Source organism: Salmo salar, chromosome ssa13, assembly GCF_905237065.1.
Source record: "Salmo salar chromosome ssa13, Ssal_v3.1, whole genome shotgun sequence".
In the NCBI taxonomy this organism is placed as follows: Eukaryota; Metazoa; Chordata; class Actinopteri; order Salmoniformes; family Salmonidae; genus Salmo; species Salmo salar.
Genome location: NC_059454.1, coordinates 82,508,872 through 82,531,357, shown reverse-complemented (window position 1 = coordinate 82,531,357; position 22,486 = coordinate 82,508,872). Strand labels below are relative to the sequence as shown.

Sequence of the window (22,486 nt, the reverse complement as noted above, 5' to 3'; positions counted from 1 at the left end):
TCCTGCTGGAAGGTGAACCTCCATCCCAGTCTCAAATCTCTGGAAGGCAAACAGGTTTCCCTCAAGAATTTCCCTGTATTTAGCGCCATCCATCATTCCATCTATTCTGACCAGTTTCCCAGTCCCTGCCGATGAGACACATCCCCACAGCATGATGCTGCCACCACCATGCTTCACTGTGGGAATGGTGTTCTCGGGGTGATGAGAGGTGTTGGGTTTGCGCCAGACAAAGCATTTTCCTTGATTGCCAAAAAGCTAAATTTTAGTCTCATCTGACCAGAGTACCTTCTCCCACATGCCTTTTGGCGAACACCAAACGTGTTTGCTTATTTTTTTCTTTAAGCAATGGCATTTTTCTGGCCACTCTTCCACAAAGCCCAGCTCTGTGGAGTGTATGGATTAAAGTGGTCCTATGGACAGATACTCCCATCTCTGCTGTGGAGCTTTGCAGCTCCTTCAGGGTTATCTTTGGTCTCTTTGTTGCCTCTCTGATTAATGCTCTCCTTGCCTGGTCCGTGAGTTTTGGTGGGCGGCCCTCTCTTGGCAGGTTTGTTGTGGTGCCATATTCTTTCCATTTTTATAATGGATTTAATGGTGCTCTGTGGGATGTTTAAAGTTTCTGATATTTTTTATAACCCAACCCTGATCTGTACTTCTCCACAACTTTGTCCCTGACCTGTTTGGAGAGCTCCTTGGTTTTCATGGTGCTGCTTGCTTGGTGGTGCCCCTTGCTTAGTGGTGTTGCAGACTCTGGGGCCTTTCAGAACAGGTGTATAAATACTGAGATCATGTGACACTTAGATTGCACATAGGTGGACTTAATTTAACAAATTATGTGACTTCTGAAGGTAATTGGTTGCACCAGATCTTATTTAGCGGCTTCATAGCAAAGGGGGTGAATACATATGCACGCACCACTTTTCCGTAAAAAAAATGTTTTAAACAAGTTCTTTTTTTCATTTCACTTCACCAATTTGGACTATTTTGTGTGTCCATTACATGAAATCCAAATAAAAATAAATTTAAATTACAGGTTATAAAGCAACAATATAGGAAAAATGCCAAGTGGGATGAATACTTTTGCAAGGCACTGTATCTTTGCTCTGTGCAACAAATGCAGTGTGTTGAAGACAGACAGTGTCTCTTCGACTTTGGCTTATTTGTGCAATGTGGATCAGCACTCTTGGCAGGACACATGGGGGGATGCGACAGACTCTCTGTCAAACGCACCCCTAACCCATCCTCTCCTCTCTACCAACCTGCTCTATTCACCTCTCTGGTCTTTCACTCCAACAGGTAGGTGGAGGACTGGGCAACACCACACGTCTGTGGAAAAAAAAATCAAATTTACTGTATTATCACTTAAAAGGATATCATAAAATCAGCACAATGGATTTGTATGTACCTGAATTGACATCACTCACATTACAAACCATTTGTGTAAATTAAGTAATTGTAAATCTAGAATTTGATAGGTAAACCAGGCGTACATTACAAGCTGCTTATTCCTCCACATAATGTTGTCTATATAGTGTATGTAACAATAATTTAAAGTACTACTTAAGTAATTTGTTGGGGTATCAGTACTTTACTATTTATGTTTTTGACAACTTTTACTTCACTACATTCCTAAAGAAAATGATGTACTTTTTACTCCATACATTTTCCCTGACACACAAAAGTAGGTCTACTCGTTACATTTTGAATGCTTAGCAGGATAGGAAAATGGTTCAATTCAGCTCTTATCAAGAGAACAGCCCTGGTCATCACTACTGCCATTGATCTGGTGGTCTCACTAAACACACATGCTTCGTTTGTAAATGATGTCTGAATTTTGGAGTGTGCCCCTGACTATCCGTAAATATAAAAAAACATGTTGCTGTCTGTTTTGCTTAATATAATGAATTTGAAATTATTTATACTTTCACTTTTATACTTAAGTATGTTCAAAATGTAATACTTTTAGACTTTTACTGAAGTAGTATTTTATTAGGTGACTTTTACTTTAGGCATCTTTTTACTTTTAATCAAGTATGAAGATTGAGTGCCTTTTCCACCACTGCAGATTAAATAAATGATGATGACATTCACAGGGTGGTGAAAGCGATGATTTTATTCTGGTGACATGATAATCGATGTTTTGCTGCCGTTGAAGAAAAATAAAAATCTCGCTCTTTTGGCCATAATAATCTCATGTAGGTTATACATGCGCTCTAGCCAAAAGTGTGCAGATAGCCAAACGCAGCAATTGCTGTTAGCTAGAGCCCACGTTTGTGAGAAAACCATCAGTAGAGTTGGAAACCCATTTAACTTGTATTTTTTATTCGGTACATGGGCATTTAACAGCAAACGGTATTTGTATGTGCACAACGTCATCACGCACATGTTCTATCAATTTGGTAGAAATACATCTCTGGTGGGAAAATGCGCATATTGTTTTTATGCACAGTTTAGAATATTCGCATGAAAATTTGTCGCCAATTGGATGGAAACCTAGCTACAGACAGATTTCCACCCACCCCTTTTTGTCAGTCACATGAACAGTTTTTACTGTCCCGTGACCAACACAGAACAAATAGCAAGTAACTAGATGAGTGTGCAAGTAGGTCAATGTTCATTGTAATAGGGAGAATACACATGTAGATTTTAATGAAAGCTGGTCAGATTGCGGCATTATCATTTCTACCTTTAATGAGCTATTGTAGAATTTATCTGTAGCCTATGCTAACTATAGCCAGTAGTTTTCTAATCTAGTTAGATCAACTAACAAAGCACAGTTGTGTATGCTTTTATATTACGTTGTGATAACTTGCAGAGATCATTCAGCTGTAAACTGAAATAACGGAGCAGTGGGCTACAGTAGGCAGCCAGATGCAGACAGTGAGTGTTTAACAACCGGAAGTGCGCGCGCTTATTCCCACTGACGGAGAATAGGTGAGTGGCTGTTTTCATCTGGCTATAGCTACAATAGCCATGATTGCAAAGTAAACAAAATGGTATCATTAGTCAAACACCAAGTGTACGGAATTTGCTGGCTTGAATTGTTGAATGACCTCACCAAGAACCGTTCTGTGTCACAGCTGCACTTCCCCTTTTTGGATACATGAAAGAAACGTCAACTCGATACTATCGCGCAACTCTTGTTAATTTGAAACAAATGAAATATGATGTATGTTGATGTTGCATGATGTGTCGTGTAGTCAAGTGTTTTAACTCGAGCATCTTTGAAGTGTGCTATTTATTTTGAATGCCTGACTTTTTTTCCTGGTGGATCGTAGTCTGAAGATGTTGTTTTTCCAATGTAAAACCCTCCCCTCCGTTATTTTTTGGTTTGCAGAACCTACTATTTTTCGTACATATGAAGCTATACTGTGTTTTCAGAAATCTGTCAAATTGTCAGTTTTGTTACCAACTTGTTTTTATAATCTAATTTATACAAAGACTGTCAACATTTTAACAGGGTTACAAAAAAGGACGTCTAGACCATCTAAATATACAATAGGCTTATCCCGAAGGCCATGTCTAATGAACACGCACCCCTCCTCGCCCATGGGGTGTGTGGTCTGTCTGTAGACACAGCAGTATGTGGCATGGGGGGGTCCGAGGGCACTGGGGAGGCCAGCACTCCTAATGCTGTACCCCGAAAACTCAACACATTCTTCGGGGTGATAGTGCCCACCGTCCTCTCCATGTTCAGCATTGTCCTCTTCCTCAGAACTGGTGAGTGCAGCATCGATGTCAGACAACTACAAATATAGGCTGTGAATGTGGAATTATTCACCATGCAACATACAGTGATGCTTGTTGATGGTCAAGCTGCTGTTGGCTCCAAGCTATGCTAGATCTTTTTAAGAAGGTGTATGTGTGTAACTGTGTGAATGCATTAGTCTACTGTATTGTGTTCCTGTAACAATACTAATACTGTGTAATGATGTTTCCCCATAGGGTTTGTGGTTGGTCATGCGGGGCTCTTGCAGGGTCTTGTGATGCTGCTTGTAGCCTACACCATTATCTCCCTCACCATCTTGTCCATCTGTGCTATTTCCACCAATGGTGCTGTGCAGGGAGGCGGGGCCTATTGTATCCTTAACACTGGTTCTTTCTCACACCACAAAAAAACATACAGTGCCCTCAGAAAGTATTCATACCCCTTGACTTATTCCACATTTTGTTGTGTTACAGCCTGAATTCAAAATAAGTTCAATTGATTTGTTTCTCTCACCCATCAACACATAACACCCCGCAATGGCAAAGTGAAAACATGTTTTTATAAATGTTTGCAAATGTATTAAAAATAAATTACAGAAATATCTAATTTACATACAGTACCAGTCAAAAGTTTGGACACACCGACTCATTCCAGGGTTTTTCTTTATTTTTAATATTTTCTACATTGTAGAATAATAGTAAAGACATCAAAACTATGAAATAACACATGGAATCATGTAGTAACCAAAAAAGTGTTAAGCAAATAAAATATATTTGAGATTCTTCATTGATGACAGCTTTGCACACTCTTAGTATTCTCTCAAACATTTTAATGAAACCTGAATGTGTTTCATTTAACATGTGTTTCTTGTTAATTTGTGGAATTTCTTTCCATCTTAATGTCTTTGAGCCAATCAGTTGTGTTGGGACAAGGTAGGGGGGTATACAGAAGATAGCCCTATTTGGTAAAAGACCAAGTCCATATTATGGTAAGAACAGCTCAAATAAGCAAAGAGAAACGACAGTCCATCATTGCTTTAAGACGGAGTTCAGTCAATCTGGAAAATTTCAAGAACTTTGAAAGTTTCTTCAAGTGCAGTCGCAAAAAAACATCAAGTGCTATGATGAAACTGGCTCTCATGAGGACCGCCACAGGAAAGGAAGACCCAGAGTTCATTCGAGTTACCAGCCTTTTGACATTGCAGCCCAAATAAATTCTTCAGAGTTCAAGTAACAGACACATCTCAACATCAACTGTTCAGAGGAGACTGCGTGAATCAGGCCTTCATGGTCGAATTGCTGCAAAGAAACCACTACTAAAGGACACCATTAAGAAAGAAGAGACTTGCTTGGGCCAAGAAACATGAGCAAAGGGCATTAGACCGGTGGAAATCTTTCATTTGGTCTGATGAGTCCAAATTTGAGATTTTTGGTTCCAACCGCCATGTCTTTGTGAGACGCGAAGTAGGTGAACGGATTATCTCCGCATGTGTGGTTCCCACCGTGAAGCATGGAGGAGGAGGTGTGATGGTGTGGGGGTGCTTTGCTGGTGACACTGTCTATGATTTATTTACAATTCAATTTAAGGCAAACTTAACCAGCATGGCTACCACAGCATTCTGCAGCGATACGCCATCTCATCTGGTTTGGTCTTATTGGGACTATCATTTGTTTTTCAACAGGACAATGACCAAACAAACCTCCAGGCTGTGTAAGGGCTATTTGATCAAGAAGGAGAGAGATGGAGTGCAGCATCTGATCACCTGGCCTCCACAATCACCTGACCTCAACCCAATTGAGGTGGTTTAGGATGAGTTGACCGCAGAGTGAAGGAAAAGCAGCCAACAAGTGCTCAGCATATGTGGGTCCTCCTACAAGACTGTTGGAAAAGCATTCCAGGTGAACCTGGTTGAGAGGATGCCAAGAGTGTGCAAAGCTGTCATCAAGGCAAAGGGTGGATACTTTGAAGAATCTAACATCTAAAATATTTTGATTTGTTGAACACTTTTTGGTTACTACATGATTCCATATGTGTTATTTCATAGTTTCGATATCTTCACTTTTATTCTACAATGTAGAAAATAGTCAAAATAAAGAAAAACCCTTGAATGAGTAGGTGTGTCCAAACTTTTGACTGGTACTGTAAGTATTCACACCCCTGAGTTAATACTTTGTAGAAGCAGCGATTTCAGCTGTGAGTCTTTCTGGGTACGTCTCTGGATTGTGTAACATTTGCCCATTTATTCTTGTCAAAATTCTTCAAGCTCTGTCAAATTCATTGTCCATCATTGCTAAACAACCATTTTCAGGTCTTACCATAGATTTTCAAGCAGATTTAAGTCAAAACTGTAACTTGGTCACTCAGGAACATTCACTGTCTTCTTCATAAGCAACTCCCATGTAGATTTTGGCCTTGTGTTTTAGGTTATTGTCCTGCTGAAAGGTGAATTCATCTCCCATTGTCTGATGGAAAGCAGACTCAATCAGGTTTTCCGCTAGGATTTTGCATGTGCTTAGCTCCATTCTGTTCATTTTTTTATCCTGAAAAACTCCCCAGTCCTTAACAATTACAAGCATACCCAAAACATGATGCAGCCACCACTATGCTTGAAAATATGGAGAGTGGTACTTGGTAATGTATTGGATTTGGCCCAAACGTAACACTTTGTATTCAGTGCAAAAACTTAATTTCTTTGCCACATTTTGTTTGCAGTATTACTTTAGTGCCTTGTTGCAAACACAAACAGGATGTATGTTTTTGAATATTTTTGTGTACAGGCTTCCTTCTTTTCACTCTGTCAAGTAGGTTAGTATTGTTGCGTAACGACAATGCTGTTGTTGTTGATCCATCCTCAGTTTTCTCCTGTCACAGCCATTCAACTCTTTAACTGTTTTAGTCACCATTGGACTTATGGTGAAATCCGTGAGCGGTTTCCTTCCTTTCTGGCAACTGAGTTAGGAAGGATGCCCATAAATCAAATTAAAATAACATTTTATTTTTCACGTACACGTGTTTAGCAGATGTTATTGCGGGTGTAGCGAAATGCTTGTGTTTCTAGCTCTAACAGTGCAGTAATATCTAACCGCAATATCTAACAATTTCACAATACACACATCTAAAGTAAAGGAATGGAATTAAGAATATATAAATATTTGGGCGAGCAATGTCAGAGCGGCATAGACTAAGATACTGTTGGATAGAATACAGTATATATATGAGATGAGCAGTGGCGACCCGTCATTCAGGGCAGGTGGGGTTTTGAGGCCCACATTTTTAGCAAAAAATAAATAAAATAAAATAAATGTTTGGGGTCTTGCCTGTTTTGCATGTTCTTTTGGCATTAATACGTGTCGCACATCAGTTTGCCAACAATGTAAAAAAATATATACAAATATATCATTGCGTTAATAAACCTGCATACAAACATGGTCTATTTTTGTTTTCTGAGTAAGGCAGCTCCAACATGCAGGAGTTTCAGCCTAGCTCAGTGCTTTCTGTGGTGGTGGGGCAAGCCAGCAGAAAATACGGAGCGTTGAGCCGCAATCATTAGCCTGCTTTTCACAGTGGAGTGGCTGTGTGGTCCCAAATCTAAGATTAAGAGTATATTTTCCTATTATAAACATTCAACATTGTCCATGCTGTCAATGAAGCATGATTTGTGCTGCTCTCAAAACAACTGTTAACTTGGAATTGCAAAGTTTGACTTTAGTGAGTTCAAGACAACTGGGAACTCGGGAAAAACGAGCTACGACTGGGAAAATATGTTTTGATCTTTCATCCAACTCGGAAATGTAAATCGGAACTCGGGCCTCTTTCTAGAGCTACGACCTGACGTCATCATGGTTCAACTTTTCTTCTCATCATCGAATATTGTAAGAGCTTTCATTGTCTGCTTATATGGCCCCTTTATTTATCCTATGGTTCTGACTTGGTGTACAGGGAGAACACTGTAAGAACAGTCCATGTTCTGAATTCTGTCGCTGTACATTTCAAAAGTGCTGAACATATAGTTATATTGACTTCGTCCGTCCTAGCTTGCTCATTGTCTTAATCGAAATTACGGATTGCCTCTTATCCGCTTGTTGTCCCCTTCTGACATAGTTTGTACATCTCAATTGTCAGTAGAAACCACATTTGTTTAGTAAGCAAGTCAGCTATATTAGCTATGTTTTTATTTAAAGGCAGTAAATGAGGCTGAATGAACTGTTTCGCTGCCAGACAAGGCTCCGCTCATAGCCAGGTGTATCAAATAAAATAAAATGTTATTGGTCACATGCACATGGTTAGCAGATGTTATTGCAAGTGTAGCAAAATGCTTATGCTTCTACATCTGACAATGCAGCAGTATCTAACAGGTAATATCTAACAAAACCTAATACACACAATCTGGTAAAGGAATGGGATAAGAATATATAAGTATAAAATATATGGATGAGCAGTGACAGAGCGGCTAAGATGCAATAAATAGTGAAGAATACAGTACATTATATACATATGAGAAGAGTAATGTTAGATATGTAAACATTCTTAACGTGGCATTATTAAAGTGACTAGTATTCCATTTATTAAAGTGGCCAATGATATCAAGTCTGTAGGTAGGCAGCCGCCTCTCTGTGCTAGTGATGGCTGTTTAACAATCTGATGGCCTTGCGATAGAAGCTGTTTTTCAGCTTTGATGCACCTGTACTGACCTCGCCTTCTGGATGGAAGCGGGGTGAACAGGCAGTGGCTCGGGTGGTTATTGTCCTTGATGATCTTTTTGCCTTCCTGTGACATCGGGTGTTGTAGGGGTCCTGGAGGGTGGGTAGTTTGCCCCCGGTGATGCGTTGTGCAGACCGCACCACCCTCTGGAGAGCCTTGAGGTTGTGGGCGGTGCAGTTGCCATACCAGGCTGTGATACAGCCCGACAGGATGCTCTCAATTGTGCACCTGTAAAAGTTTGTGAGGGTTTTAGGTGCCAAGCTATCTCAAGGCCATCAGACTGTTAAACAGTCATCACTAACATTGAGTGGCTGCTGCCAACATACTGACTCAACTCCAGCCACTTTTAATAATGGAAAAATTGATGTAATAAATGTATCACTAGCCACTTTAAACAATGCCACTTCATATAATGTTTACATACCATACGTTACTCATCTCATATGTATATACTGTACTCTATACCATCTACTGTATCTTGCCATCTTGATGTAATGTATCACTAGCCACTTTAAACAATGCCACTTTTATATGTTTACATATCAAACATTACTCATCTCATATGTATATACTGTACTCTATACCATCCACTGCATCTTGCAAATGCCGTTCTATACCATCACTCATTCATATATCTTTTTATGCACATATTCTTATTCATTCCTTTACACTTGTGTGTATAAGGTAATTGTTGTGAAATTGTTAGGTTAGATTACTCGTTGGATATTACTGCATTGTCGGAACTAGAAGCACAAGTATTTCGCTACACTCGCATTAACATCTGCTAACCATGTGTATGTGACAAATAAAATTTGATTTGATTTGAAGCTGTTGCGCCTTTTTCACCACACTGTCTGTGTGGGTGGACCATTTCAGTTTGTCAGTGATGTGTACGCCAAGGAATCTTTCCACCTTCTCCACTGCTGTCCCGTCAATGTAGATTGGGGGGGGGAGGTTATTTTGGATTTATCATTTGTTTTGTTGACATTGGGTGATAGGTTATTTTCCTGGCACCACACTTCCAGGGCCCTCACCTCCTCCCTGTAGGCTGTCTCGTCATTGTTGGTAATCAAGCCTACTACTGTTGTCGTCTGCAAACTTGATTGAGTTGGAGGCATGCGTGGCCACGCAGTCATGGGTGAACAGGGAGTACAGGAGGGGGCTGAGCACGCATCCTTGTTTTTTCCTACCTTCACCACCTGGGGGCGGCCTGTCAGGATGTCCCGGACCTAGTTGCACAGGCGGGGTTCAGACCCATGGCCTCAAGCTTAATGATGAGCTTGGAGGGTACTATGGTGTTGAATGCTGAGCTATAGTCAATGAACTGCATTCTTCCATAGGTATTCCTCTTGTCCAGATGGGACAGGGCAGTGTGCAGTGCGATGGCGATTGCATCGTCTGTGGTTCTATTGGGGCGGTAAGCAAATTCAAATGGGTCTAGGGTAGCAGGTAAGGTGATATGATCCTTGACTAGTCTCTCAAATCACTTCATGATGGCAGAAGTGAGTACTATGCGGCGATAGTCATTTAGTTCAGTTACCTTTGCTTTCTTGGGTACAGGAACAATGGTGGACATCTTGAAGCATGTGGGGACAGCAGACTGGGATAGGGAGAGATTGAATATGTTTGAAAACACTCCAGCCAGTTGGTCTGCGCATGCTCTGAGGACGCGGCTAGGGATGCCATCTGGGCCGGCAGCCTTGCGAGGGTTGCCACGCTTAAATGTCTTACTCACGTCGGCCACGGAGAAGGAGAGCCCACAGTCCTTGTTAGTGGGCCTCGTCAGTGGCACTGTTATCCTCAAAGTGGGCGACGGTGTTAACTTGTCCGGAAGCAAGACTTCGGGTGTTCCTTTGTAGTCCGTGAATTTCTGTAGACCCTGCCACATACGTTTCAGGTTTGAGCCATTGAATTGCGACTCGACTTTGTCTCTATACTGACGTTTTGCCTGTTTGATTGCCTTACAGAGGGAATAACTACACTGTTTGTATTCGGCCATATTCCCAGTCACCTTGCCATGGTTAAATGTGATGGTTCGCGCTTTCAGTTTTATTAGTTACAGTGGGTACAACATCTCCTATACACTTCCTAATAAACTCATTCACCGTCAGTGTATTCGTCAATATTGTTCTCGGAGGCTACCTGGAACATATACCAGTCTGCGTGATCAAAACAATCTTGAAGCATGGATTCCGATTGGTCAGACCAGCGTTGAATAGTCCTTAGCATGGGTACTTCCTGTTTTGAGTTTCTGCCTATAGTAAGTGAGGAGCAAAATGGAGTTGTGATCAGATTTGCTGAAAGGAGGGCCTTGTAGGAATCCCGGAAGTTGGAGTAGCAGTGGTCGAGTGTTTGAGCAGTGCAAGTACTACAGTCAATGTGTTGATAGAACTTCGGCAGGCTTTTTCTCAAATTTGCTTTGTTAAAATCCCCAGCTACAATAAACGCGGGCTCAGGATATGGTCTCCAGTTTGCATAAAGTACAGTGAAGTTCTTTGAGGGCCTTTGTGATATCGGCTTGAGGGGGTTATACACGGCTATGACTATAACTGAAGAGAATTCTCTTGGGCGATAATGCTGTCGGCATTTGATTGTGAAGTATTCTAGGTCGGGAAACAAAAGGACTTGAGTTTCTGTATGTTATCATAATCACACCATAAGTAGTTAATCTTGAAACATATACCCCCGCCCTTCTTCTTCCTGGAGAGATATTTATTCCTGTCCGCGCGATGAACTGAGAACCCAACTGGCTGAACGGACTCAGACAGTATATCCCGAGAGAGTCATGTTTTCGTGAAAAAGAGTATGTTACAATCCCTTATGTCTCTCTGGAAAGAAATCCTCTCCCTGAGCTCGTAAACTTTATTATCCAGAGACTGAACATTAGCGAGTAATATACTCGGAAGTGGTGGGTGGTGTGCGCGCCTCCTAAGTCGGACTAGAAGACTACTCCGAGTACCTATCCTCCTCCAGCTGTGTTTTGGATCGGCCTCTGGAATCAGTTCAATTGCCCTGGGGGCTACGGACAGAGTATCAGATTCGGGAATGTCGTATTCCTGTTCGTAATTCTGGTAGTGCTGGTGAGTTACCGCCGCTCTGATATCCAATAGTTCTTCCCGGCTGTATGTAATAACACCAAAATATTTCTGAGTTAATAATGTAAGAAATAAGACATAAAAATCAAAATACTGCAAAGTTTTCTAAGAGCTAGAAGCACGGCAGCCCTCTGTCGGTGCAATTTGTGTACCTTTGTAGGGACCTTATCTATGTAGTAACTAGGTGTATTGATTCACCATCCAAAGTGTAATTTATAACTTCACCATTCTCAAAGGGATATTCAATGTCTGCTTTAAAAAAAAAAATCATCTACCAATAGGTGCCCTTCTTTGCAAGGCCTTGTAAAGCCTCCCTGGTCTTTGTGGTTGAATCTGTGTTTGGAATTCACTACTCGACTGAGGGACCTTACAATTATCTGTATGTGTGGGGTACAGAGATGAGGCAGTCCTAAAAAAATGATGTTAAACACTTATTGCACACAGTCCATGGAACTTATTTTGTTAAGCTAATTTTTACTCCTGAACTGCTATAACAAAGGGGTTGAATACTTCTTATTGACTCAAGACATTTCAGCTTTTCAGATTTTATTAATTTGTAAACATTTCTAAAAACAGAATTTCACTTTGACATTATGGGGTATTGTGTGTAGCCAGTGACAAAAAAATATCAATTTAATACATTTTAAATTCAGGCTGTAACACAACAATGTCGAAAAAGTCAAGGGGTGTGAATACTTTCTGAAGGTATTGTTATTTGCAAATGTGTATTGGTCTGAAGTATGAGTGCAGTTTAAAAGTTCTTACTAGTCAAACTTGATGCCACATTATTTTATAGACAATTCTAGCCCTTATATCCCTTACGGGAAATTTTCAACCTCATATTCATCATGTCCAGAACCACCCTAACATCATCATAGTGCCAGCGGGTTTTTATGTTTTGTAGTCAAAAAGATAGAAGATAAGTGTTTTGGATTACATCATCTGAATACACGGATGACAACATCTGGTGTGCATCATGTGATTTAACCGGCTGAGCAGAGTGACTTTGCTAACCTTTATTAATGAAGCACACCAGATCAGTAATATTTAACCCCTTGACCTAATGTCTGCCAGTCATGATCAGTCGATCGTTGGGCCCAGAGTTTGGAGGAAGCATTGGCCTCATGTTCTTCCTTGCCAAGGTGTGCGCGTGTGGAGTGTATGTGCTTGGTCTGGTTGAGGCCATACTTGACATATTTGGTCAGGATCCAGGTAAGTCTTGACATTCTATAATTACTAGTTTAAGGCCTAATACTTAAAATTCCAAGCATGCATGCCATGTTTTTGTACTTCTGCTGAAAACAAATTCTATATAATATTTCTTAGAATGTTGGTGCCACATGCATTCAAATGAGTCATTCCACCCAGTGTTTTATCTTGTCCTCTTTGTCCACCTCTCACTCTAGTGTCCTCCTCTGCATTGCGGGTGCTTCCCCAGGGCTACTGGTACACAGTTCTGTACTCTTCCATAGTTCTCCTGCTGGTTCTGTTGGTGTGCCTAGTGGGCGCCCACATCTTCGCCCGCACCTCCTTTCTCATCCTGCTGGTGGTGACCATCTCCTTGCTGTCCATCTACATTAGCCCCATGGCGCTGACCACGCCCCTAAACTTCCTCATCTCCCACCAGGGCCCTGGCAACCAGACCCTCACCTACAACGCCAGCTACACAGGCTTCAACGGCACAACACTGAGGGACAACCTGGGCTGTGAGTACTGTCTGGCTGGGGTCATATTTCAGATGCATTATAGGTATCGTAAGCCTTGATGGGGAGGTGAAACTGTACATGTATAGAGTTGTTCGTTTTATGGTTTGAAAGAGAGCCGTTATAGCAACAGTGTTCTTCTTCTTTTTCCTCTTCAGCGAGCTACACTGTGGACTATAGCACCGGTAAAGTAATGTCATTCGCCTCCGTGTTCGCTGTCATGTTCACCAGCTGTACCGGAATCATGGCCGGAGCCAACATGTCAGGTATTCTCCACATGCATCATACTGAGTAAACCCCCCCCCCCCCTTTTGCCCTCAGAACAGCCTCAATTCTTCAGGGCATAGACTCTACAAGGTGTTGAAAGCTTTCCACAGGGATGCTGGCCTATGTTGACTCCAATGCTTCCCACAGTTGTGTCAAGTTGGCTAATGTCCTTTGGGTGGTGGACCATTCTTGATATAGACGGGAAACTGTTGAGGGTGAAACCCAGCAGTGTTGCAGTTCTTGACACAAACGGGTGTGCTTGGCACCTACTACCATACCCTGTTCAAAGGCGCTTACATCTTTTGTCTTTCCCATTCACCCTCTGAATGGCACACATACACAACCTTGAAAGTCAATCTTTAAGCTGTCCCCTTCCCTTCATCTACAGTCATGGCCAAATGTTTTGAGAATGACACAAATATTAATTTTCACAAAGTCTGCTGCTTCAGTTTGTATGATGGCAATTTGCATATACTCCAGAATGTTATGAAGAGTGATCAGATGAATAGCAATTAATTGCAAAGTCCCTCTTTGCCATGCAAATGAACTGAATCCCCCAAAAACATTTCCACTGCATTTCAGCCCTGCCACAAAAGGACCAGCTGACATCATGTCAGTGATTCTCTCGTTAACACAGGTGTGAGTGTTGACGAGGACAAGGCTAGAGATCACTCTGTCATGCTGATTGAGTTCGAATAACAGACTGGAAGCTTCAAAAGGAGGGTGGTGATTGGAATCATTGTTCTTCCTCTGTCAGCCATGGTTACCTGCAAGGAAACACGTGCCGTCATCATTGCTTTGCACAAAAAGGGCTTCACATGCAAGGATTTTGCTGCCAGTAAGATTGCATCTAAATCAACCATTTATCAGATCATCAAGAACTTCAAGGAGAGCGGTTCAATTGTTGTGAAGATGGCTTCAGGGCACCCAAGAAAGTCCAGCAAGCGCCAGGACCGTCTCCTTTAGTTGATTCAGCTGCGGGATCGGGGCACCACCAGTACAGAGTTTGCTCAGGAATGGCAGCAGGCAGGTGTGACTGCACGCACAGTGAGGCAAAGACTTTTGGAGGATGGCCTGGTGTCAATAAGGGCAACAAAGAAGCCACTTCTCTCCAGGAAAAACATCAGGGACAGACTGATATTCTGCAAAAGGTACAGGGATTGGACTGCTGAGGACTGGGATAAAGTCATTTTCTCTGATGAATACCCTTTCCGATTGTTTGGGGCATCCGGAGAAAAGCTTGTCCCGAGAAGACAAGGGGAGTGCTACCATCAGTCCTGTGTCATGCCAACAGTAAAGCATCCTGAGACCATTCATGTGTGGGGTTGCTTCTCAGCCAAGGGAGTGGGCTCACTCACAATTTTGCCTAAGAACACAGCCATGAATAAAGAATGGTACCAACATATCCTCCGAGGGCAACTTCTCCCAACCATCCAGGAACAGTTTGGTGATGAACAATGCCTTTTCCAGCATGATGGAGCACCTTGCCATAAGGCAAAAGTGATAACTAAGTGGCTCGGGGAACAAAACATCGATATTTTGGGTCCATGGCCAGGAAACTCCCCAGACCTTAATCCCATTGAGAACTTGTGGTCAATCCTCAAGAGGTGGATGGACAAACAAAAACCCACAAATTCTGACGAACCCCAAGCATTGATTATGCAAGAATGGGCTGCCATCAGTCAGTATGTGGCCCAGAAGTTAATTGACAGCATGCCAGGGCAGATTGCAGAGGTCTTGAAAAAGAAGGGTCAACACTGCAAATATCGACTCTTTGCATCAACTTCATGTAATTATCAATAAAAGCCTTTGACACTTATGAAATGCTTGTAATTATACTTCAGTATTCCATAGTAACATCTGACAAAAATATCTAAAGACACTGAAGCAGCAAACTTTGTGAAAATTAATATTTGTGTCATTCTCAAAACTTTTGGCCACGACTGTACACTGATTTTAAGTGGATTTAACAAGTGACCTCAATAATGGATCATAGCTTTCACCTGGTCAGTCTGTCATGGAAAGAGCAGTTCTTAAAGTTGTGTATACTCAGTGTAGCTGTTACTTTACCTGTGCCATATGTATTCTGACTAAAGGTAATGGAATATTTTAGTTCCATTAGTTAACATCTTATTAAGCTTGACATACAGACTCAAACTTGACATGTTCAACTATCTTTCCCTTAATCTGTTCTCTGTAGGAGAGCTGAAGAACCCCAGTGCTGCCATTCCCAAAGGCACCATTACTGCAGTCCTCTACACCTGCATAGTCTATGTCCTGCTCTTCATCCTGGCCAGCTCCACATGTGAAAGGTCTGAATGGATGAGGCTGGGAGTGGTGGAAACTCTGTCATCTTTCTAATTTGCTCATAATTAACTGCCCGAATATTCATCATACTGTAGCAACTATATACTTTAAAACAGTCAACGAATTAATGTATTTTGTTTAGGACCCTGTTGGTTCAGGATTACGGGTTCTTCCAGCGTATAAACATCTGGCCGCCATTTGTATCCATTGGGATCTACTGTTCCGCCCTATCAGCAGCCATGTGCTCTCTGATTGGGGCGTCCCGGATCCTCCATGCCCTTGCACTGGACCAGCTGTTTGGTAAGGATGTTGTTGAACAAGTTTCGCAAAGAGTAACAGAGTAAAGGACATGTTTTGGGCTAACACAGAATAAGGAGCATAATGTTGATGTAATGTTGATGTTACCCATAGGTTTTCCATTGGCTCCTGCTGCTATCACTTCCAGCTCTGGTAACCCATGGGTGGCAGTGCTGTACACCTGGGGGTTGGCACAGGTGATGAGAGGACATGGGTGTATCATATTGAGCTGTGCAGTGCTACTTTTGGCATTTTAAACAGGCTCTGAGACAGTGTCTTTGGTGTGACTGTGTTGCAGTGTGTGGTGTTTGCAGGCCAACTTAATGCCATAGCTGGCCTTGTGACAGTGTTCTACCTGCTGGCCTATGCTGCTGTCGACTTGGCCTGTCTGGCTCTGGAATGGGCATCGGCCCCCAACTTCAGGTAATCAGATCCTAATATCATGCTGTACAATCCGATAAAAAAAAAGAAGACAATGACCTTGCGCTGATGCTCCTCTTTTTGTGTTTCGACGTCGTTGTCCTTAGTGAAGTAGCGTTTATCTGGAATACTTTTGACCATCATTGTCCAGTCTAGTTTTTACCTGTCTTTCACCTTTCCCCGGTTTCCCTTACCATTCTATCTCCCCAGGCCCACCTTCCAGGTGTTCTCCTGGCACACATGTCTGCTGGGCATTCTGAGCTGTCTGGTGATGATGTTTGTCATTAATCCTGTCTACTCTTCAGCCAGCATCATCCTCCTCTTGCTGCTGTTGCTCTTCCTGCACTACAGATCACCCACCAGCAGCTGGGGATACATCAGCCAGGCTCTCATCTTCCATCAGGTACCCACACATGGAGACGCACGCACACACATCACACGCATATACTTGTACCAAAGCAAACATGCGCTCATGGGCCAGTTCCTGGGTCATGTTCAGCAGGGAGGAAACATTTTGAAACGGTGAAGAACTATCTGAAGGTGTTCAGTTTGGAAAACAGATTTAGGTTTTCTGATGCAAAATATTTTGCTACGGTGTTCCCCACTAAACAGGACCCTGGGGTGTGTAACTGCTGTCATTCTTGGTGCTTTGAGTCTACTTTCCCCCATTCCCCCTCTCCTGTAGGTGCGTAAGTATCTGCTGATGCTGGATGTGAGGAAGGACCATGTGAAGTTCTGGAGGCCCCAGGTGTTGTTAATGGTGGCCAACCCTCGCTCCTCCTGCCAGCTCATCAACTTTGTCAATCAGCTGAAGAAGGGCGGCCTGTTTGTGCTGGGACACGTGAAGCTGGGAGATCTGGGTAACATTATAGGGACGGTGACTGGGGTTCTGGTGCCAGTGGTATCATATGATTATGATTCTTATAATAAATGCTTGTAATTTTTATGACTGCATGAAACCTAAAGCTTCCACTATTTGATTACAAAAGGAGTAATCTGAGTGTGATATTTCTGGGGTCCAAAATGATTGACACCCTTGCTAAAAGATGTGCAAAACATACTGTATAAAATAAATAGTTCAAATACTGAGCTATATTGTATGCTCCAAAAATTTGGAAAATATTTTATACTAATGCTAAGAGCTGCTCTATTTTTATGTTATCCAACAAATGTAAACACCTGGAGTTTGCTAAATGACATTGGCACTTGGATTGGAAACAGTCAGATGACATAAACAAGCTTTTAGGCCATGCACACTAGTGGTGGGTTTGGCTTCGTAATAAGAATGCATAAGCAGAAAATAACCCCATATCTACTTTAAAATGTGGTTGTGGTTCTTTGATGTGGGGCTATTTACTTTCTCTGGTCCTGGGGCCCTTGTTAAGGTCAATGGCATCATCAACTTTACCCAGTATCAGGCCAGAGGCTGAACCTTGACAAAAGTGGTGTCAATCATATTGACCCCTACCATCTGAGCAATTGCATTAGTTTAAAATAATAGAATTTCCCAATTTTTTAGGGAGCATAAAATGTAAGCTGAGTGTACCAAATATTAGGAACTCCTTTTGCCCTCAGAACGGCCTCAATTCGTTAGGGCTTGGACTCTACAAGGTGTCAAAATGTTCCACAGGGATGCTCCCCCGTGTTTACTCCAATGCTTCCCACAGTTGTGTCAAATTGGCTGGATGTCCTTTGGGTGGTGGACCATTCTTCATACACACAGGAAACTGTTGAGCGTGAAAAATCCAGCAGCATTTCAGTTCTTGACACAAACCGGTGCGCCTGGCACCTACTATCATATCCCGTTCAAAGGCACTTAAATATTTTATCGTGCCCAATCACCCTCTGAATGGCACACATACACAATCCATGTCTCAATTGTCTTGAGGTTTAAAAATCCTTATTTAACCTATCTCCCCTTCATCTACAATTATTTGAAGGGAATTTAACAGGTTATTATACATTTATTTCAACAAGGAACACTGACTGAGACCAAGGTCTCTTTTACAGCTGGGCCATGTGTATACATGTTTACACATACAGTTTAGGTACAATGATTAAGAAACTAAACAAGACAAACAGATTATTACATTTACACATAGGTTATTCCCCTAACAGCACAAGAACTTGTATTACCTGAAACAGTTACAAGCAATACAAAAATAAAAATCCTCCAATAAATATCTAAAATGGGCAAGAGGGACAAGAGTCTCAAGTTTAAGTTTAGTCTGCAGGCTATTCCATAGGCAAGGAGCGTAACAGGAAAAGGCAGCCATACCCAACTCTGTGGAAATCGCATGGGCCTCAAGTGTAATCCATGCTTGAGACCTGGTTTTAGGAATTATATTCTAATATTGATGAGTGATGAAAAATAAGAAGGTAGTTTATTCAGAAGTGCTTTATAGAAAAACACGAGAGCATGTTGTTCTCATCTCATGGACAGCGAAGTCCAACCCACATTTTTATATAGAACACAGTGGTGAGTTCTGTAGCTAGCACCCGTAATAAACCTAAGTGCGCAATGATAAGTAGCATCCAGCGATTTAAGTGTCGATGCCGTAGCATGCATGTAGATAATATCCCCATAATCTATAGCAGACATAAAAGTAGCTTGCACAATTTGTCTTCTATTTGTAGAGGACAAACATGTCCTGTTTCTATAGAGGAAGCCTAGCTTGATTTTTAGCCGTTTACAGTTCGTCAACATGCATTTTAAAAGACAGTTTATCATCCAACCATATCCCTAAGTATTTATATGCAGAGACCTGATTAATTCGAAAACCATCTAAGCTCGTAAGTGCAAGTGTATTTTCAACCAACTTTTTTAACCTATTAAAAATCATAAAATGTGTTTTGTTTGCGTTTAAAACAAGTTTCAGCTGTATAAAAGACCCTTGTAATATCTTAAAATCTGTCTCCAATAGTGACATCAATAAGGGATCATGGATTTACCTGGTCAGTCTATATCATGGAAAGAGGTGTTCTTAATGTTTTGTATACTCAGTGTAGGAATATTAATTATTTGTTTTATTCAGTCATTTTTGCTCATCTTTATCAGGTGTGTCAATCATTTCAGACCCCATAGAACATTTAAGGGAAACTAGTTTGGCTCTGCTCTTGTTTGGGAATCCAGGCAATCCAGCCTCTCTTCTGTTTCAGACACCCTGCCCTCAGACCCTGTCCAGCAGCAGTATAACTTCTGGCTGAGTCTGGTGGATAAGCTGGGGGTGAAGGCCTTTGTGGACCTGACTCTGTCCCCCTCTGTGAGGCAGGGCACACAGCATCTGCTGCGTATCACCGGCCTGGGTGAGTCACTCAACCTCCTATTTACCATTCTGGATCATTGTTTGTTGTTTTCCTCCTATTCACACACAACTGTGTCGTAAAGAGCATTGACATACTGTATTAATAATAGTACTACTTTGGAAAATGGAACATAAAACTGTTTAACCCGTCAAGCAATGTACTCTTTAATCCATTTGATTATCCTCCTCCACTCTTTACCTCTTCAAGGCGGCATGAAGCCCAACACTCTGGTCTTGGGGTTCTACGACAGTTGCACCCCTGAGGACTACTTCCTCCAAGACCCTGCCTTCTATGAGTCAGAAGAGGCCGGAGGGGATGATTTTGGGGTAGATCTGCCCTCTCTGCAAGCCCACTTCCCTCCAGTCCGCCATGTGGAGAGCCCACGCTGGCTCACGCCAGAGGAGTATGTGGGAATCATCTCGGATGCCATCAAGATGAGTAAGAACGTGTGTCTGGGCCGCTACTTCTTCCAGCTGCAGGGAGAGAGCATGGGGACCAAGATGGACGGGGCTGAGAGGATCATCGACGTGTGGCCCCTCAACCTGCTGCGTCCGGGCAGCACCTCAGCAGCCTCTGTCGACGTGTGCAGCCTTTTCCTGCTGCAGATGGCGTGTGTCCTCAACATGGCCAGCAGATGGCGCCATGCCAGAATGAGAATATTTCTGTGTGTGGAGGCAGAGTCAAGCGACCAGGGCTGGGTGGTTAAAGAGGAGACCTTCCGGGAGCTGTTGAGGAAGCTGAGGATCAGGGCCTCCATCAAAATAGTGCCTTGGGACTCTGTGGTGCAGCTGTACGGACAGAAACAGACACAGGACGCAGAGCTGGGGGAGCTGGGCCTGATGAGGCCGGCCCCAGCCCTCTCAGAGGACTTCTTGTCTGCAGTCAACTGCCTGCTGATGGAGCACAGTGCTCAGGCTGCTGTCCGCTTCCTGTATTTACCACGCCCCCCTACTCACTCTAGCCAATCACAACAATACCTTAGTCAGTTGGAAGCTGTGACTCACGGTTTAGGCCCAACCCTCTTGATTCATGGTCTCACCCCAGTCACGTGCACTGAGCTTTGAGTGTGTCACTGTGTTTATGGGATCAATATGTCATGTAGCTAAATTAATCCTGAGCATAATAGAAAGGGCAGTCTGTTGAATGCTTAAAATATGAGGTACATGATGTATGTGTTAGTTAGACAATAAACACACAGGCACGCTACACAACAGGACCTATTAGTATAGCTCTGTTCTGTAGGCACATAGTTTCACATCTTGTAATGTAACTCATTTGCACAACTACTAATTTCAGAAATGAACACATTTGGCACCTAGTCAGTCACAGTAAAAAAATCCTTCTTTAAGCTGTCTCCTCCCTTTCATCTATACTGATTAAATGGATTTAACAAGTGACCTCAATAAGGGATCATAGCTTTTACCTGGATTCACCTTGTCAGTCTGTCATGGTTTGTACACTGTGTATATTTATTTGTTCATACTGTAATTTAATGGAGTAGAAGAAGAGTTGAGTTCCAACTCTGGATTCTGAAATGGAGAAAAGGCTGCATATGTTTACTAGCTATGGAAACCAGTATTTTGTGTTCTTTTATTTGATGTTGAACACATTCTCTTTCTATTGACCCCTTTTCCCAGCATATTCCTCTTCAGATTGTGACCCAGTTTGGGAGAGCTCACGACTGTCTGGACCACATGATCTCTTAGGATTTTAGGTCATTCACCAATCGGTCATGCTTGAAATGCTGCTTTTCCGGACTATTATCTGGTCCACGATGGAACATGAATTCAAAGTTCCTGACCCCCTAATGCTTGACAATATTATGTAATGTTACACAATCACAAAGGCACTAACAGGCAGATTAAATATCAATTGGTAATTTATTTTGTCAAATTTTTTATGTATCAACTTTATGCCAAATGCTAAGGTGCATCCCATGAATGTATTACTTGGGAAAAGTATTTGAATGCTTCTGCTGTGCTTTTCTTATGTACAGACGTAGGAAACAGAATGTTACGGAGTTACTGCAAGGAGTTTTGTATTCATGGAAGCTATTTTTAAATACTAATTGAAGCATGTATTAGGCGCTGTGTGAAAGCTTCTACATTTAACACGACTTGTGGGACTTTTGTGCTTTAAGCAGAAATAGGACTATAAAGAGAACTGAAGTTACTATATGTTTCTGACTGCTCAGAATCCATGTACTGTTCTCTCGTTGTGTGACACAGACTGTTCTCCAGCGTCAGTGGATTTCTCATTGAGTGCCAGATAGGCCACAAGCTAGTTCTGCAGGACATACTTTATTCAAGAATAAGAATAGACAACGTATAACATACTGAGTAACATATGTGTAGAGGAAACAGTAACAAATGACAGTAATTTGTGAATGGGTTTGTAAAATGCAATAAAATAAACAATAGTAATGTCTTTTTTATAAAAAAAATTCAAGATCACAAAAATGACTTGTGACGGTTGATATCAGAAGTGGTACTATATTAAAAGATCAAATCAACCACAGAACATGCACATTTTCAACAGTCCAGTTATGTTGTAGTCTATATCCCTATATTACTCCAGTATATAGCTAGAATATGTAGTATAGAAGTTTATTTGAGCTGTTTGAGAGTTGCATCTGTATACAGGCAGAATACAGGCTTTGGATGTGATTACCCACAGATCAT

The 22,486-nt window shown here is 42.0% G+C and overlaps 1 protein-coding gene across 3 annotated transcripts; it reads left to right on the top strand.

The window, feature by feature from the left end:
• Positions 1-2,557: 2,557 nt before the first annotated feature.
• LOC106567881 (solute carrier family 12 member 9) lies at positions 2,558-22,228 on the top strand. Of its 3 annotated transcripts, XM_014137734.2 has the most exons (15): positions 2,558-2,934; positions 3,461-3,720; positions 3,946-4,080; positions 12,580-12,717; positions 12,912-13,051; positions 13,133-13,211; positions 13,367-13,474; positions 15,676-15,787; positions 15,925-16,082; positions 16,194-16,276; positions 16,378-16,502; positions 16,710-16,902; positions 17,185-17,359; positions 19,659-19,805; positions 20,013-22,228. In XM_014137734.2, the coding sequence occupies exons 2-15, from the start codon at positions 3,519-3,521 to the stop codon at positions 20,867-20,869; spliced, it is 2,652 nt and encodes an 883-aa protein (XP_013993209.2). In that variant the 5' UTR covers positions 2,558-2,934; positions 3,461-3,518; the 3' UTR covers positions 20,870-22,228. The 3 variants fall into 3 exon arrangements, with proteins under 3 accessions (XP_013993209.2, XP_013993205.2, XP_013993208.2); XM_014137730.2 differs by having other exon boundaries at positions 12,912-13,211; XM_014137733.2 differs by lacking the exon at positions 2,558-2,934 and having other exon boundaries at positions 2,941-3,720; positions 12,912-13,211.
• Positions 22,229-22,486: the final 258 nt, after the last annotated feature.